The sequence below is a fragment of the Aegilops tauschii genome, chromosome 6, assembly GCF_002575655.3.
Source record: "Aegilops tauschii subsp. strangulata cultivar AL8/78 chromosome 6, Aet v6.0, whole genome shotgun sequence".
Lineage (NCBI taxonomy): Eukaryota > Viridiplantae > Streptophyta > Magnoliopsida > Poales > Poaceae > Aegilops > Aegilops tauschii.
In genome coordinates this window covers 45,786,613-45,806,028 of record NC_053040.3, presented here as the reverse complement: position 1 = coordinate 45,806,028, position 19,416 = coordinate 45,786,613, and the positions used below count along the sequence as shown (strand labels likewise).

The following is a 19,416-nucleotide window of genomic DNA, read 5'->3' as shown; positions in this document are numbered from 1 at the left end:
GAGGCATTCCTGCACACCCGCACCCCATCTAGTCCGCCAATTTCCTATTCAAGAGCAAGCAGACTTGAGAGGCCCTCAGAACACAATAAGAATAAATAAGGTGATATGGGATCACCCTGCCTCAAGCCTATGGTAGGACAAAACTCATCAGTTTCGGTGTTATTAAATCTGACTCTGTAAGTTACCGAGGACACACACTCCATGATGAGCTCCACCCATTGTGCATGAAACCCCATCTGCAACATTATCCTTTCCAAAAAGCCCCATTCAACACGGTCATAAGCTTTATTCATATCCAACTTCACCGCACAGAGCCCATTTGATCCATGTGTTTTTTTCTTGATTGCATGAAAACATTCATAAGCTACCAACATGTTGTCAGTGATTAATCTGCCCGGTATGAAGGCACTTTGTGTTGGAGAATAATCTCAGAGAGAATCCGCTTAAGTCTATTTGCAATCATCTTTGAGATGATTTTATAGACCACGTTACAAAGACTTATTGGTATGTATTGCGTTATTAACTCATGGGTGTTTACCTTAGGTATGAGAGTCACGTCCGTTGAGTTCCATCCTGTAGGAATCTTTCTATTACGTATAGCATTCAATACCTCATATGTCAACTCCTCTCCCACAATGTGCCAGAATCTTTTGAAGAAAATAGCATGAAGTCCATCAGGGCCAGGGGCCTTCAAATCACCTATTTGAAACAAAGCCTTTCGTACCTCTTCCCTGGTATACTCGGCCAAAAGCATGTCATTCATATCACTAGTCACCACAGGTTTTACAGAATTCAGCAAGCCCTGGTCTACCTCCCCCATATCTGATGTAAAGAGACCCTGGAAATAATCACGAATCAACGGCTTCAGGTTGTCATTTCCTTCTACCCAAGTATTACTACTGCTTTTTAGCTTTTTAATTAAGTTCTTCCGTGTACGAGCTGAAGCAGATTGATGGAAATAAGCAGTGTTACGGTCTCCTCGCCGAAGCCAGCTAACTTTGCCTTTCTGCATCCAGTAGATTTCATCTTGCTCGAGCAAGTTTTCTATAAATAGAGACAACTCCTTCTGCTGCATACGTACGTCAGGTGTCAGGCTTGCCCTCGATAGCAGCTCGAGCTCCCTCTGTGCCTTCCTGAGCCTCGAGCGAGGCTCCTTCAGTTGATTGAAGACTTAGCGTGGAGATTAGTGGAAAGTTTTCTTTTGATTTTTTCATTCTGCGTTTTGCCATCTTGGCCTTCCTTTTTGTTTGTGCAGAAGATTGTTCAGCCTGAATAAACAAATATATTCTTCACTGGCTCACGTTTACATATCAGAGTACAAGTAAAGATCTCACATTAATCTGTAAATGCCTCTGTATTTTCTTCGTGAGATGTACTATTCTCCACCAAATCTGCTTTGCATACGTATCATGCATGGGTACTCGCACCATTTCTCAGTTCTTGGCGGTGTTTATCTTTCTAAAATATACTACTCCATCCGTTCATAAATATAAGATGTTTAGGATATTTCAATTTGGACTACATACAGACTGAAATCAGTGAACAAAAGACACTAAAACCTGTCTATACAAAAGAATGTATCTATATACATTGGATTCACAAAAAATTAGAACATCTTATATTTGTGGATGAAAGGAGTATTAAGCAACACGGTTTTTTATTACAAATGCACAAAGGTGGTTTCTTGATACGCACGCACTTTGCGCGGTGTCTCTCTCATGGACATGCTGGTGTCGTACAAAGTAATTATCTCTCAACTCCATTGTCGAAATGTCAGGAGATTATTGGTGTTTTTATCTCGTTGATAGATGGGTCTTGATACATTGGCAAGTTCATGGTGTCGAGTTCTTTTTTTTTGTTCTCGCAGTTTGTACATTTGTCCCCGTGTTTGGTGACTGAATGTGATGGCGAAGGAGGGGGTTGTGGGTTCTTCTTGATGGCGGCACAGCAGGAGTGAAAGCCAGCAACGTCCTGCCCTTGTGAGTGTGGTCTTCGAAGTTAGGACTGTGGCCACGAGCCGGTGGCTGCTCCCTTGGATGGTTGTGCGCGGATGTTTGGTCAGATGTGCTTCGAGTGAAAAATTTGCTCGCATCAACGCCTAAGGGCATCATTGTCTACTTGTAAGCATTGGTCTTTGGATGAAAGCTTTGGATAAGGCTTGCCGGATCAGACGATGGCATCGTGTCCCACAACGACACCTTGCTAGCCAAGAAAGACATGCATCCTTTGTGCATTCCCCAGGTTGTTGGCATGATGACTTATGTGGAAATAAGAATCATGGCAAGCGACATCACCAATGGCTTTTGTAGTCGACTACGAGAGGTGTTTGATGGGTTCATGTGCTATGTTTTCATTTCCATAGCAGTGGAATTAGAGTCGTGGCATCGTCCAGGCGATGATAGGTTGCAAGAATCAGATTGACACAAGCCGTGCACATTCTTTCTTTGGAGCTCCTCTTCAAAATTGAAATTATCTATTTCTAGCATGTGGTCGAGCGGCCATGCCTTGGCCACGTCGCATTCGTAGTGGGGTAGTGAAGTGACCATGCCTTTGCGCAAATTTGTTTGCTTCTTACGTAGACTTGGCTCTTCGACCAAGAAGGCATAAAGGTAGGAAGGTTGACCACTATATAAAGTGCGTATGTGTTTGTCGTCGTGAAGTTAGGACCGCTGGTCCATGATGAGATAGGTGACGACAATGGCATTAGTGGCGGCTCCTTTTAGTTTTCTTCTTTCTATGTGTCGACTTTGTGATGACGTGGCTATGCCGGTCTAGGATACCCTAAATTTTTCTTGGATTACTATTGAATGTTGTGCGTACATTTTTAGGGGAGTTGTTCCCTACAGTAGTTGGCAAATAAATCTGAAACCGCGTAAGAAAATCAATCATAAAAGTAAGAAGAAGAATCTGGGTATGCTGATTGTGTGTAGTGGGCTTTCTTTTAGCTGTGAGCTCTCGTGGGCTCTCTCTCGCCCGACCAAAAAGAAAGAATAGGAGTAGGTCACTCCACATCGTGGGCCGCTGCTTCGACTCCCCCACCACCATTCCCCCCATGAGCCGTGACGAGATGAGCCGCCGCCGCCCACGCTCGCCGCCGCCGGTGCCGCCGCTGGACGACGACAACCTTCTCTCCGAGATCCTCCTCCGCCTCCCGCCGGATCCGTCCTCCCTCCCTCGCGCCTCCCTCGTCTCCAAGCGCTGGCTCGGCCTCATCTCCGACCCCGGCTTCTCCGCCCGCTTCCGCCTCCACCACCGCGGCAACCCTCCTCTCCTCGGTTTCTTCGACCCCTTCTACTTCCTACCTACAATGGATCCCCCCAATCGTGTCCCGAATGGCCGCTTCTCCTTGTGCCCAGACGGCGAAGATTGGGGCGGCATCTTCATGCCCATGGGATCCCGCCATGGCCTCCTACTCATCTTCCACCTTTCGCGGAAGCTGCTCCTGGTGTCGGACCCCTTCAACGTCGACCAGCACCGCCTTGCCGTTCCCCCGGGGTTCGATTTGGAGAAGGCCCCGGTCAGCGGGGCGGTGTTTCGTGCCGCCGGAGACATCCGACACTTCCAGGTGGTGTTGGTAACCACAGAGACAGACGAGCAACAGCATACACGGGTCATCGCCCGTGTTTACTCGTCGGAGACTGGAGGATGGGGCGATTGCATCTCAACACCACTTCCATCCAAACTTCCCACCAAGAGTCGTGTGGACTTTACTATCGGTGTGCTAGTTGGGCATTGCCTTTATTGGTTGCTCAATGACAGGTCGGCAACCTCTGACATTTTGGATGGCATCCTTGAGTTTGATTTGGAGAGGCAGATCCTAGCTGTGAAGCCGGTGCCAGTGGATATTCCCAAGAAAAACATGTGCCAATTCCAGGTTATGCGGGCAGAGGGTGGCGGCCTTGGCATTCTCTTTCTGTCAAATTTCAGTGCCCAGTTATGGAAGATGGAGACTGATTCTGATGGCGTTGCTTCATGGGTTCTGGGAAGAACCGTTGAACTGGACAAGCTACTTTCCCTGAATACAGAAGAGGGAGAGTCCCTAGTTATACAAGGGTTTGCTGAATACAATAATGTGGTGTTCCTACGGACACACACCAACCTCTTCACGATCCAGCTCGAGTCACTGCAGTTCAAGAAAATTTTCAGACCCAACATCATGACTCGCTATCATCCGTTCGAAAGTGTCTATGCTGCAGGTAATATATGCCGTTACACTGTAGGTATTAAAAGATAATATCTTTAATTGGTTGATTGAATGTTATTCACATACTTTCGCGTTAAGCTAAAAAGTTGAAGTAGTTCCATGTAAATCATTTCTTTTTGCTGCTGGATGATCTTCTCAACATATAGCGATGGAGTCTTCTTTTTGGATGTTTGTGTGGTGGCGTTTTATGTGATGGTTATGATTTGGCACGGATATATTTTTACCGTAGCTAACCAGTTCTGCTTTTCTGGAGAGGTGATTCCGGTTGAGCATCTCCTTTGTCAAAAAGCAAAATAACATTTAGCATTGCTGTTTTCTTTTGCTATTCGCATGCTCTTGTTATGGAATTATATGGTTTGAGTCAGAGGTGTCAAATTCATTATCTGTTTACTCTCCTGTAATCCTAGAATAAAAACATGTCAAAAAGGTCAGCAGTTCTTTGTATACTAATCAAACTAAATTTTATTGTTGGCTGCCTATTGGCATATTCAAGAACTGTATAATGCTAGTATTAGTGTATAACTGCAGTGCAAATACTTTTCAAGATGAGATAGATAACGGCTGGCAACTACTTTTCAAGATGAGATAGATAACGGCTGGCAACTGAAGACAACTACATGAAAAAAAAACTACCTTGAACCAAATGAAATGTCAAATAGGTAGATCAGTTGGCACATTTTGATGCTTTCATTCATTCAGCAGTGTTATTATTGGTCTTGCTAATCTTAAAATCCACAATAACGATTTGGTTTGTTGTTTTAAAAGCACTTGCCCTGCCAGTGGCAAGGTAGAACAATAATAAATTGAGTTTATTTCATCTTTACTGGTTAAATATATTTAAATATATGAATAGTATGATCCCTTTTATTGATAGATTTTATTAGTATGGGTATATTTTATTTTATCTGCTATGGCATGGGGCGAGCTTAAGCATAATATTAGGTAACTTCTCACTTCAGGTCAGCTAATAGTCTGAGTGTGCATATTCTTCATTTTTATGGCACCAGTGAGTATATATTGTTCTGAGAATATTCTGTTTATTTGATAGTTGATGGGTTTTTGTTTATCTACTCGCCATGATGTATCAAACCTGAGTGTTTTCTCAAACTACATATGTGAGTTTATCCAAATATCTCATCGATGCCCCCTTGTATCATTTGATATGACTGGTAGTATTAGTGCATGGCTGCAGTTCAAATGTTTCTGAATATGAGATACATAATGGTTGCAATGTCCCCTTGTAGGCACGGGCATTGGTGGTGGACATGATGGAGCTGAACTTTTGCGCAATACATAAGATGATTGGTCAGATGGATATGCTATTGTGATGTATTAACGAGTGAGTAAGCTTATCTTAAAATAGTAGCAGAATGAAATAATTCCCTTCTTTTGTTTCATTGATAATTTCTGTTTACTTTTACTGTTTGCAACATTGCATTTTCTATTTTTGTGGCTACGAATCGATGAGATCCAAGTATGATTTCTATGTTATACCCTGTACACAATGAATTGATACCCAACAATAACTGAGCATTTGGCTTTGAACTTCGTCTATTAGCTCGGGCCTATATAAATTGCCATTCCACACTGTTGTTCATTGGATTGGTATAATACCTAGTGCTCACTTGCAATTATTGAACAATCTCAGCCTTGTAGGCAGTTTGCTTCAATATTTTATTGAAATATCTTTGTTTGTCACTCTAACTCACATATTTCATCTTGCCATAATATTTTTTTAGTTGTTGATATTTTCTTGAGTTATGCACTGTCAATTGTATGATCGAAGAGTCCACATTCATCGAGGTTTTTATCCAATAACATTAAAGGGCTAGTGTGGTCATCTGCCACTTGATAAATAAGGAAACAAATAATCCATGGTATGCGTGACAAATCTAATAAAATACAATAATCTTCTTAAGGAAATAGATTTTAATGATCTTACTTGATAAATCTGATTATTTTCAGTGTATAAAATTTACTTTTGCTCATCCTCACTAATTATTTGAGATTGAAAACATGCAAAACATTAAAACCAAAACTTACAAATACAATTTCGAGATTGTATCAACTTTTAATATTATCATTGTAGTCACCTTCAGTTTGCAACTGAATTTTACATATGGCCATATGGGATCTAAATCCAAAGTTAGAACTCTACGTGAAGGTTTTATGCTTTCATTTTTTCAGAATAAATAAATAAATATGAATATGTATAGGTTTTTAAATTTCATTTTATGCTTATAGGCACATCTCTTCTAATTTCTAAAACATTAGAAGATCATTTCAAATCTGGAGCAGAAATATTTAAATTCCCGCCTCATATTTGATTGCAAATTGGAACTTAGTCGTCACCCTTATCAATGGACTTGAAGAACAAAGGCCTATATCCGCTGTAAAAAGCAACATTAGAGGAATCATTAAAAATAGAAATCACATCAAGCCCTACTGGAAAGTAGCTGCACTGTCAGATGAGTTCGCTTCAGAAATGAGAACTCAAAATTATATCATGTGGTGGCCAATAAAGCCTACCGAAGAAATCTCATTCCATCTCTTGCTGACCGTCAGGGATCCTCAACCAATGGTGATGAACTCAATGCATCTATCCTGGAAAACGTTGGGTAACATAGTGTCTGTCTCGGCCAACCCCCACATGTTATTTAATATTTATGAGATTGTACAAGAGGTTGAGGATATTGGTTACCTCTCGACCCCCTTCTCTGGATAGTGAGTTGATAATGTGGTCAAGCAAATCCCCCTGGACATTTACGGTGGCCCTGACACAACTTTAACGACCTGTCCATCAATATATGTTCTCTGGTCATCAAAGAGTATCTTTACAACCAGTGTGATGATTGTTAGGAACCTGCCATCCTTCATACCAAGTCAAATGATACTATACTTGGACCTTTAGGAATTTACCAACCCTATTACCTCCAAATGGATATGGAACCTGCCATTATTGACTCTTTAGATGTATTAAATGTAATCTACTATACATGGCAGTCATCATTTGAGAGTGTTGGATTTGAGGAGGAGCGTACCAGGAGCAGCAGCGGCAATGTCTCGTGTGTGTGGCGGCTCTGAGACACAGAGCATGGACGGGCTCCTCTCCCTTAGGTTAGATAGCCACTATGGGCCTGGGCCACTTGGCCCAGCAATGCATGGGCCATGAGCCCCTCATCCAACAATCCCCCTCAAGAGGGGTGATAGATATCTATCATTCCCATCTTGTCACATGCTAGATTGCATTCTTTAGTTCCCAATCCTTTAGTCAAACAGTCTGCAATCTATTGTCCCAGAACTCACATGCTCAATCTTGATGAACCCAGTGTCAAGCTTTTCTTTGATGAAGAATCTTTCTATTTCCACATGCTTGGTTCTACCATGCTGCACTGGATTGTGTGCTATGTTGATTTGTTATCTCACCACACGTTCATACAACTAGTCTTCAATATCTTCAATTCTTCTAATAAATTTTTGGTCCACAACATTTCACCCAGTCCCTTAGACATAGCTCTGTATTCAGCCTCTGTAGTTGATTTGGAAACAACAAGTTGTTTCTTGCTTCCCCAAGATACTAGATTTCTTCCTACAAAGACACAATAGCGTAAAGTTGATCTCCTGTCATCCAGGCAGCTAGCCCAATCAACATCACAATAACCATCTACAACAAGGTGTCCATAACTATTGAACAACAATCCTTTCCCAAGAGTACCTTTCAAGTATCTCAAGATTCTATGTACCGCCTCGAGATGTCCACTTCTAGGCTCATGCATGTATCTGCTGACAACACGTACTACAAATGCAATGTCTGGTCGTGTATGACACAAGTACAACAACCTCCCAACTAATCTTTGATATCTCTACTTATTCACTGGCTCTCCTGATTGAGCTGTCACTTTGTGGTTTTGATTAATTGGAGTTGATGCTGCCCGACATCCTAGCATCCCTACATCACTTAGGAGATCTAAAGTATACTTCCTCTGAGATATCGCAATCCCCTTGGTAGACATGGCCACTTCTATGCCCAGGAAGTATTTGAGTCCGCCCAGATCTTTGACTTAAAAGGCCTTACCCAAACACTCTTTCGGTCTTGCTATTTCTTCTTTGTCATCCCCTGTGATAATAATATCATTGACATATATGGCAAGTATAGTGATTTTCCCTTTATGTCTGTAGAACAGTGTATGATCATAGTTAGACTGCCCATACCCCATACTACATACAACACGTCTGAACTTGTCGAACCATGCTCTCGGAGACTGTTTCAGACCATAAAGAGATTTCTTTAGCCTGCATACCTTGCCAACAGTCTCAGACATAGAGAACCCCGGTGGGATCTCCATGTAGACCTCCTGTAGGTCCCCATTCAAGAAAGCATTCTTCACATCCAGTTGATGTACGGACCACCCAAAATTCGCTGCACAAGAGATGAGGATCCTCACAGTGTTCATCTTTGCTACTGGAGCAAAGGTCTCATCATAGTCAATGTTGTAGGTCTGGCTGTACCCCCTTGCCACAAGCCTTGCTTTGTACCTTTCAATATTCCCTTTTGCATTCTGCTTCACAGTGTATACCCACTTGCAGCTGGCTGCCTTCTTTCCTCTTGGAAGAGGTGTTAGTACCCATGTCTTGTTCATACTTAGTGCCTCCAGCTCCTCTATCATAGCTACTCGCCACATTGGACTACTTTTTCTGCCTTCCAATCAGTTGGAAGAGACACCAGCTGAAGAGAAGCAACAAATGCTTTGTGGGTTGGAGATAATGCTTCATAGGAAACATAATTTCCAATATCATTGGCATCGAACCCATACTTTGGCGTTGGTATCCTTGCTTTTGCTCAAGTACCTTTTCTGAAAGCAATTGGCAAAGTCCTTTGTGTCAGATGAGCTTGCATTGCTTCCTTGCTGCTCCTCATGCATCTTTGTTGGTTCCTCCCCTGAACATGATGTTGTCGTCTTGAATATACTTGAGGATTACTCTCCTCATTCACCTTCTGCCACCTATGAGAAGCATCACCTTGCTTCCATGAGTACACCTTTAGTTGATCCTCTTGGTCTGCCGTCCACCTTGGTACACAACCGATCTAGGTGGGAGCACCGCCTGCCTAACTCAGCACCCCACCAATCACAATCGGTCCTTCACTCTGTGGTGTTATCATTTTCTGGGGTTGCTGCTCTCTTCGCTGTACCGGAATATCACCCTCAATTGGTTGCTGCAGCACTGAATCGGCACCACCACCACTCTCCCCGTCTCGGCCTATCACAGTAGACTGGGTACGGTCAAGACTTCCAAATAATCCACTAAGATAGGTTTTTCCACCATAAAATGGTTCGGATTCCTTGAAGGTGACATCCATGCTCACAAAGGTCCTCCGTTCAAAAGGACTCCAACACTTGTAGCTGCGCTGCCCAGAAGAGTACCCAGTGAAGATACACTTGACGGCCCGTGGATCCAGTTTGCCCACAGATGGCCTGTGATCCTTGACAAAGCAGACACAACCAAACAACTTGGGAGGAACCACAAAATCATTCCTTCCTAGAAGTAACTCAGAAGGTGACTTCATACCTGAGGGAGTCCTGGATTAGGGGGTCCTCGGCCTGCCGGCCTATCTCTCGTGGGCCGGACAGCTAGGCCGCGTTGGCAGTGCTAAGAGGTCGAACTACGAGACCGATTCGTATCCGGACAAGAGTTTTTCGATGCCTTGGTGTGTCCTCCAAGTCAAGCTAAGAAGAATCAACATGTTTATCCTCTCCTTGTAACCGACCATGTGTAACCCTAGTACCCCTGGTGTCTATATAAACCGGAGGGTTTAGTCCGTAGAGGCGAGAACAACAACCATCATCCTACTAGTCTAGGGTTTAGTTCATCTGATCTCGTGGTAGATCGACTCTGTACATCCTATACACATTAATATAATCAGGCAGGATGTAGGGTTTTACCTCTTAGAGAGGGCCCGAACCTGGGTAAACACCGTGTCCTTCGTCCCCTGTTCCCCATTGATCCAAGATCCATAGCTCGGGACCCCCTATCCGAGATCCGCCGGTTTTGACACCGACATTGGTGCTTTCATTGAGAGTTGCTGTTGGATCGCTGAAGGATCGATGGCTCGCCTAATCATCAGAGATGGCATCAACACCGGGGACATCTTCGTCCTCGGGCAACTTTTCGAGTTCAGCAGCATTGTTCTGCACGCTGACTCGACCGGTCATCTCGACCAGGTCGACAGTTTCGCTCTTGAGCACCAGATTAGGTTTGGTAACTTAGGCTGTGTTTGGTAGTACTCTGCTCCTTCGCCAGGGAGCGGAGCGGGCAGAGCGCCCATTTTGCCGCTCGCCAAAATTGTACCGGAGGCCGCTCCGCTCCGCTGCGGAGTTACGGAGCGGAGAGTTTCCGAACGGCCCCTTAGAGTACGTCCGACGCTCGGGGTGATCTGATCTTCACTGGCTTATCAGCCTTACCTGGGACGCCACGGATCCCGAAGCATCGACTTTGGTACCTCTCCCCGATCCGATCTTCGGATCAACTCTTTTGCATCCAGCTTTCCGCCCTGACGCGAGTGTCGTGTCGGAAGACCAGGAGTCAACCCTGGCCGGACTCAACCTTCTCACCGCGGATCTGGCTTCGAGCCTTGGCACGAGTATGGCGTCCGAAGACCAGGAGTCACTCCCGGCCGGACTCGCCCCTTGCCTCACCGCCACACCGGAGGTAGACTCCGAAGAAATTTCATACACCAATTCAGCTAGTCTCGCCCTGTTAAACGAGGCACTAGACCGGATCGAGTTGATGACTATCTTGGATGGCCCATCCTCGGCCTACGCTTAGCAGGGCCTTGAGGCAGGCCACAGGGAATTTTGCGTCCCACCCACCACCCACTTAGTAGCCACTGTCGAAGATTTAACCGCATGCTGGACTACGCCTCTGAGGAGGCCGATGACATGGACGACGACAACGAAGCCATGGCCCACGCCGACACCGCCCCTCCGGCCGATGGATGGCCACCTCAATCTATGACATTTACATGGTGGACACCCCCATGGACAACGGTGTCGGTGTACAAAAGTAGGGGCTCTTCTTTTGACCCCTTTACTTGTGCACGGGCAGTCAGAGCCGCGCGCCGCGGCCACACTTAGCAGGGCAGAGGTGGGAGGCCGGAAGGAAGCCGAAGCGCAAGACGGTTAAGGCAACGCCAAGACCAGAAACACGGGAGAGCAAAAGGGCGAGGTGGACTCCCCCGGCAAGACCCTTGCCGGGGCGGCCTCCGCGGCCCCGGCAAGAGCCTTGCCGGGGCAACTTGCCCGATGCCAGCAGAGCAGGCCACCCCAGAGCCCGTGGTTTCCAACACCAGCTGACCAACTACATTGGAACGAGGGCTCGGGAGGCGCCTCTGTGGTGGCATGCAGATCTTCGTCAAGATCATGAACACACAAGATCAGATGAGGACCAGAAGACGGCGACCCTCGGCGGGATCCTCAAGACCCCCGGCAAGCGCCTTGCCGGGACGACTACGACGCCACAGCAAGATCCTTGCCGGGCCCCCGGCAAGACCCTTGCCGTGGGCATCAGCGGGGCCACTGCCAGGCCCGCACCAGCCAAGACTCCACTGCCGTCCCCAAGCAGCAGCTAGCTCAACCAGTTGGGCAGGCACCTGCGTGGTGACGGGAGGCCTCTACACCAACTCAGCAAGCACCTGCGTGGTGGCATGTAGATCTTCGTGAAGGCTCCACCACCGCGCCACCTCAGCAGCCTGTCTGCCTACATGGCACTGCACGCATCGCAGGCCTGGGCGCGTGTCGAAGCGAGGCGGAGCGGCGACGGACGGGACGGGCCTCGTTCCCGTCCCCGATAAAGCTAATGGACACCTAAGTACGCATTTAATGCGCTTTGTCCCGTAACGCCGGGCTATAAGCTCGCGCGCTGTACACCTTTCCACCTCCTGTGTGCCACTGTGGCGACCCCTTTTGCCTATAAAAGGAGGCCCGAGGCGACCAGGAGAGGGATTCGACTTTTTTGGGCAAGTCACACCCCGTAGCCAGCTCAAGAACACAAGAACACTCAATACATCCACCAAAGCAGGACTAGGGTATTACGCATCCTCGTGGCCCAAACCTGGGTAAACGATCCGTGTGCTTCCTGTTAGACCTGCTCTTCTCACAACCCCGCGCTCGCCAACCGTAAAAGGGATTCCAGTGATCCCATAGGTGTCGTTTCCCCGACATCTTTGGCGCTCCAGGTAGGGGCCGCAGTTGTGAGAATCTGGTTTAGCAACCAGCTTAGCAGTTCCTCGTGGCCATGGTTTCTAAGGAAGAAGACGGCCAAGAGAACGGCGTCGCCTGCAAGCGCGAAGGGCGCCAGCGCGGCGACAGGAAAGCTAAGTCATGCCGAATTTTAAACATTCCTTTTTATAGAAGGTTATTCCCCTCGGAGATCTCGTCCTTTGTATGGAAAACTTGCACGCAATGGGGCCATTCCGCTATTGGCAACGCCCTTACTCTGTTTCGAGTCTGCTCAACAGCTTAAGCGGCCGCGTCGAGAACGGCACGGTAGCCTTCCGCAATTGGCAACGCTCTCGATTCTGACTCGAGTCAAGCTCGACAGTTCGAGCGGCCGTGTCGAGAGCGGTAAGATGGTTCGCCTGGCAGCAAGCACACCCGGCAGGCCATTGGGGATCCGTCCTCGAGGCGCCGCCCTGGGTTTACGCGCCGGCAAGCCTACCCGATTAACGTAGGGTGAACATACAAAGGAGAAATTGAACAGGAAAATAACATGCGCTGATTCAAAAGTACTGCAGAGTTATATTACATCACTTGTTGCCGCAGTTCTAACTAAAGATAAAAATTGTCTTGGTTGTGAACCTTCAGCAATGAGAAGAAATGGGGTGCCTAGTCCCGGCGCTGGCCCTCTACCCTCTGGATTCTATCGATGCTGCTGATGACGGGCTCGATACGCTCCTTGAGCGGCGCGAGGTCCACATCCTCCGGCAAGCTCTCCAGCGTAGCGTCGAAGTCGAGGTTGGGATTCCAGTACGCCACCTTGGTGAGAACCTTGGTCATGGCACCCCGGCAAAGCCTCCGGGCCTCATTGGCCAGGACAGTCGCCCTGGTGGAGCAGAAATGCTCCAGGGCTCCAAGAACACCCTCGAAGAATAGGGTCAGCCTGGCCAGGTCACCCTGGGCGACCTTCAGCTCCTCACAAGCCTGGCAGAACCAAGTCTGCGTCTCGGCGACGCGCACCTTGAGGTCCGCCTCCGCCTTGTCCACCGTTGCCATCCTGGACTTGGCCTTGTCCAGCGGGCGCGGTGGAGCGCTTGGAGCTTCCGGAAATTGGCGCCCATGGCCTGGAGAAGCCGCTCCTCCTGAGAACCGTCGCCACCGGTGCTCGGTTCGTCAACAACCTCGAGCCCGGCGGCGGTAAGCACCTCTTCGTCGAACACCTCTCCCTCGACGGGCGCCCTGGAGCTCGACGACCCTGGGAGGTGGATGAAAAGGTCGTCGTTCACCCTCAGATACCTGCCGGAGCCAGAGGCAGCGGAGGAGGAAGGCTGGTCATCAACCACCTCCTCGGCAGCGGCCTTGCCGGCCTCCTCGGCAGTAGCCTTGTCGGGCTCCCCGGTAGGCCCCTTGGCGGCGTCGTCAGCAGCGCCCTTGGCGGCCTCCTCGGCGGCGATCTTCTCGGCCTCCGCCTCGGCGGCCTTGGCGACATCCTCGATGACGGTGTCTATGTCCTCCTGGTCCGCCGACGGGGGATCTGGATATCAGGAAGGGGGATGAGGCGAAGCCAAGACCAAGATTCAAAAAGAATAGAAAAAGAACAGGGGCGGAAGGCGAGTGACTTACCCGTGCCGGGCTGGGAAGCAGAGGTCCCCTCCCCGCCAACATTTGGCGCCGAGGCGAAGCCACCAGCGCCTGAGTTCTCCTCCTCCGTGTGCATGGGCTCGGTGCTTGGCGCCCTTGCAGGGACGCCTCTCGGGGCGGCGTGTTGGGGGTAGCCCTTTGTGGCTCCTCCTGCTGCTGTCCTCCTCCTGCAGCCACAACAAGGTCAGCACCAAGAGATCGTGCCCCCAACACACGTCGACGAGGGGTGAATGGTGAACTTATGCTGGGGGCTGCTGTCCGGGCTGCTCAACACCACCAGCGGTGTACCGGAAATCCCTGCCGGGGGCTGGCCGCTCGCCGAAGCCCTGGCCCTCTTCACCCTCTGGGCCAGTGTTTCCGCATCCCTGCAAAGATGAAGATGAATCAAGATAAGTGGCACGGTCGGGGGGGACGGAGATGACAGAAAGGGACAAGATACTTACTCGTCCTCCACCTCCTCCTCTGCTGCTTTCCTCTTCCCCTTGGGCTGAGGGACCCGAAGTCAAAGGTGACCTCTGCATCGGCGTCCGCATCGACGTCTGCCGGAGGAGGGGAGGAGGGCGGAGTCTGGGCGCGCTTGGATGAAGAGGAGGCAGATACTTTCTCCTTCGCCACCGCGGCCTTCACCGATTTCTTCGCAGCCGCGGCCCTCGTATGGCGCGCGGACGCCTCCTGAGCTTGCCGGGGCTGCCCGACCCTACCGGCACGAACCGGCTCGCCAGAGGTGGCCCGCCGCAGGACCCGCCCTCTCCTCGTGGCCAGAGGGTCAACAGCCTCGGCCTCCTCCTCCGACGACTCGTCGACCACATCTTCGACAAGAGGGGCCCCGGTGCCGGCGCTGCTGGCCTCCCCAGCGGACTCCGCCCACTGAAGCTCCTTCTCCGCGGCCGCCGCAGCCTCGTCCTCTACACCGCCAGCACTGCTGGCCTGCCTGGCAAGCTCCGCCTCCACCGCCCTGGCGGCGATATAGTCCAGCTCTGCCTTAGTGGTGTCCTAGATAAGCAGCGGCTCGTTGCGGCCGTATATCTCCGCCAAGCCGTCAAAGAACTCCTGCACCTGCTCCTGCGGCGGCGGGGCCCAATTTTGGACGGGACCATGCGCGTTGCAGTCCGACATCATGGCGCGAGTTGTTGCTCAGCGGGACCACCCCCGCCGGCAACCCAAACAAGGGCCCCTTGACGACCTTGCCGGCCTTCGCAGCCTTGCCGAACCTCTCGGCCCAGCCCTCGCGGTTCACGTCGAGCTGAAAGATCCGCTGGCAGAAGTGAGCGTGCCCCATCACCGTGAAGTTGTGATTGAGGCCGGGGCGAAGCCTCATGATGTCAGCCGCGTTCTCGAAAAGCCAGGTCGGCCTCCCCTTGTTGTGTAGAGGAGCGGTTCGGCGACGGACCCCAATCATCTCCAGGGTAAGCCCGGCAACGGTGAGGCGGTGGATCCTGGTGGTGGCGATCTCGAGCTTGTCGTCCTGGGCATCGACGTCGCCCCAGTCGTTCCTGCGGACCGGCGGCGCCTGGCGGACCCGGCAGAACTCTTGTGGATCGTCCTCCTCAATCCAGCACCACCGGCCCCGCCATTCTTCCCACCTCTCCTTCTGGGCGCCCTCCGGGTACGTCCCTTGGGACCTTGGGATCCAGGTGACGCAGCCAGAAATGGCGCCTCCCTTCTGGATGCGAGGGTAAAAATAATGGCGGAAGAGCGCCGTGTTAGGAAGAACTCCGGCGAAGCCCTCACAGAGGTGGGCGAATAGAGCCATGCACGCCACGGCGTTTGGAGTAAAATCCAGAAGGTGGAAGCCAAATGTGTGCATAATATCATTGAAGAAATCGAAGAAAGGGGGCAAAGGCCGCAGGAAAAGTAATCGACGAAGAACGGGTACCGATTCGGGGCGGCCTCGGCGCAATTGGCGGGGATGACACGCGTGGCTGGATGCCCCGTCGTCCCCCCCCCCCCCCCCCCCCGGTCTTGCACCCCCATAGGGGCTTGAAGCAGTCCCGGAGGTAGAACACGTCGATCGTCAAGGGGAAGTAGGCGAGCTGTGTCCGCCGCGCCGCCAACTTGCTCTCCGGCGGCTCGCTCGTCCCGACATCCTTGGCCACTCCCTTGCCTCTGCTAGTCTTGGGTGCCATGGCGGCTGCAGGGAGCAAGGGACAGGAGACAGCGAAGGCACAGCGGCGGCGAGCAAAGGCAAAAGCTTGGGAAGGAAGGAGAAGGGGACGGCAGTTTCGAGATTGGAGAAGATGCAGGGGGTAAATGAGCAGCGCGCCCGCAGTTATTCCTTTTTACGGGGAAGGCGCGGGCCGCCTCTTTTCCCATTAACTGCGATGTGACGCATGCATGCGGGAACCGCCCCACGCATGACCTCCACGTCATGCACGACCCTCCACGTCGCGCGTTCAACGCGGGTCCTGGGAAGCGCAGGGGACGAAACAGTTACTGCGGTAAAATCCGCCCCACCTGCCCGCGCACCGTTCTGGGCCTGGCCCAACAACGTGTCGCGCTTATGTGTGGCCCAGGCCCGGGGGCTCCTGTCGGTGTACAAAAGTAGGGGCTCTTCTTTTGACCCCTTTACTTGTGCCCGGGCAGTCAGAGCTGCGCGCCGCGGCCACACTTAGCAGGGCAGAGGAGGGAGGCCGGAAGGAAGCCGGAGCGCAAGACGGTCAAGGCAACGCCAAGACCAGAAACACGGGAGAGCAAAAGGGCGAGGTGGACTCCCCCGGCAAGACCCTTGCCGGGGCGGCCTCTGCGGCCCCGGCAAGAGCCTTGCCGGGGCAACTTGCCAGATGCCAGCAGAGCAGGCCACCCTTGAGCCCATGGTTTCCAACACCAACCGACCAACTACATTGGAACCAGGGCTCGGGAGGCGCCTCTGTGGTGGCATGCAGATCTTTGTCAAGATCATGAACACACAAGATCAGATGAGGATCAGAAGACGGCGACCCTCGGCGGGATCCTAGCCGAGGAGATCCACAAGACCCCCGGCAAGCGCCTTGCCGGGACGACTGCGACGCCGCGGCAAGATCCTTGCCGGGCCCCCGGCAAGACCCTTGCCGAGGGCATCAGCGGGGCCACTGCCAGGCCCGCACCAGCCAACACTCCACCGCCGTCCCCAAGCAGCTGCTAGCTCAACCAGCTGGGCAGGCACCTGCGTGGCGACGGGCGGCCTCTACACCAACTCAGCAAGCACCTGCGTGGTGGCATGCAGATCTTCGTGAAGGCTCCACCACCGCGCCACCTCAGCAGCTTGCCTGCGTACATGGCACCGCACGCATCGCTGGCCTGGGCGTGTGTCGAAGCGAGGCGGAGCGGCGACGGACGGGACGGGCCTCGTTCCCGTCCCCGATAAAGCTAATGGACACCTAAGTAGCGCATTTAATGCGCTTTGTCCCGTAACGCCGGATGATAAGCTCGCGCGCTGTACACCTTTCCACCTCCTGTGTGCCACTGTGGCAACCCCTTTTGCCTATAAAAGGAGGCCCGAGGCGACCAGGAAAGGGATTTTTGCTTTTTTGGGCAAGTTACACCCCGTAGCTAGCTCAAGAACACAAGAACACTCAATACATCCACCAAAGCAGGACTAGGGTATTAAACATCCTCGCGGCCCGAACCTGGGTAAACGATCCGTGTGTTTCCTGTTAGACCTGCTCTTCTCACAACACCGCGCCCGCCAACCGTAGAAGGGATTCCAGTGATCCCATAGGTGTCGTTTCCCCGACAAACGGCGATGGCTCTAATAACAGGGATGTCATGCCCAGAAGAGATAGTAACAAGCCCGGTGAGGGGCCCCCCAAATGCCGGAAACAACGCCGACGATCCAAGGGGCGTCGAGGCAGGGAAAGCAACACGGGTACTGGAGAGGACGACACTCCGGACAATATGGAAGACCTCGGCGACCCCGCCCTTGAGCACCAGCCTGATGGCTCGGAGGGGCATGGGGTCAGTATAACCCGGAGGACCTTAATGATTCCGAAGATAGCAACTACATGCCTCTCTCCGAAGAGGAGGTCAGCCTTGGAGCTGAAGATTTTATCGTTCTAGAAGATCCATTCGTATGGATTGTAGACCTGGCCATGTGGATTGAGGATTTTCTTCTCCACATTCGTATGGCTCGTGGAGACGACCTCCACGCCATAAAATACTTGCCATTAAAACTTAAGGGACTAGCCAGGCATTGGCTGAACAGCCTCCCCGAAAACTCCATAGGATGTTGGGAAGAGCTCGAGAATGCTTTCCGAGCTAACTTTTAGGGCACTTATGTCCGGCCTCCAGATGCCGATGACCTGAGCCATGTGGTCCAGTAGCCCGGGAGTCAGCCGGCAATTTTGGAATCGGTTTTTGACCAAAAAGAACCAGATCGTCGACTGCCCAGACGCCGAAGCTATATCTGCGTTCAAACATAGTATCCGGGACGAATGGCTTGCATGCCAACTCGGCCAAGATAAGCCGAGGATGATGTCGGCACTTACCTCTCTCATGACCTGCTTTTGCGCGGGAGAGGATAGCTGGTTGGCGAGGAGAAGCACCAACCCCGAAGACCCCGAGACCTCGGAAGTCCAGGACGAAAACGGGAAGCCACAACGCAACCGAAACAAGTGCCGCCACAATGGCAATGAAGCCGAAGATACGACAATAAATGCCGGATTTGCAATCCCAAATTGGGACCGTGGAAGAAACCCTCTAAAAGGAACCAGGATGGACCAACCAAGTTGGACACAATTCTGGACAGGCCCTGCCAGATCCACGGCACGTCTGACAAACCCGCCAACCACACCAACCGCAACTGTTGGGTGATCAAACATGCCGGTAAGCGCACAACCGAAGACGCAGGCAAGAGCCCCCGCATCAAGGACGATGAGGAGCCTCGCAGGCCGGACAACGGGGGCCAGAAAAAATTCCCTCCTGAGGTAAAGTCGGTGAATATGATCTACGTCACCCATATACCCAAGAAGGAGCGGAAATGTGCGCTTCGGCATGTCTATGCTGTAGAGCCTGTAGCCCCGAAATTTAACCCATGGTCGGCATGCCCGATCACCTTCGACCGCAAGGACCATCCGACTAGTATCCATCATGGAGGATCGGCGGCCTTGGTCCTCGACCCCATTATCGATGGGTATCACCTCACTAGAGTCCTCATGGACGGGGGCAGTAGCCTCAATCTGATTTATGCAGATACAGTGAGGAAAATGGGCATTGACCCGTCAAGAATCAAACCCGGTAATACTACCTTCAAGGGGGTAATCCCTGTTGGAAATATGCCCTAGAGGCAATAATAAAGTGGTTATTATTATATTTCCTTAATCATGATAAAGGTTTATTATTCATGCTATAATTGTATTGATTGAAAACTTAAATACATGTGTG

The 19,416-nt window shown here is 50.9% G+C and overlaps 1 protein-coding gene across 6 annotated transcripts in view; it reads left to right on the top strand.

Annotated features, from left to right (window-relative positions):
- The first annotated feature begins 2,971 nt into the window (after positions 1–2,971).
- LOC109763428 (F-box protein At5g03970) overlaps positions 2,972–19,416 on the top strand; it is a 64,768-nt gene continuing 48,323 nt past the window's right edge. For 2 of the 6 annotated variants that reach the window (XR_005759251.3, XR_005759250.3), the window contains exons 1-2: positions 2,975–4,196; positions 5,449–5,543. Coding sequence is in view for 3 of the 6 variants with exons in the window: in XM_020322272.4 (XP_020177861.2) it covers positions 3,053–4,196; positions 5,449–5,501 (1,197 nt within the window). In the remaining 3 variants the exon portion in view is untranslated. Of the gene's footprint in view, positions 4,197–5,252; positions 5,320–5,448; positions 5,753–19,416 lie in introns of those variants that run through there. The other 4 variants (XR_002232925.4, XM_040391843.3, XM_020322272.4 and 1 more) reach the window with 4 other exon arrangements.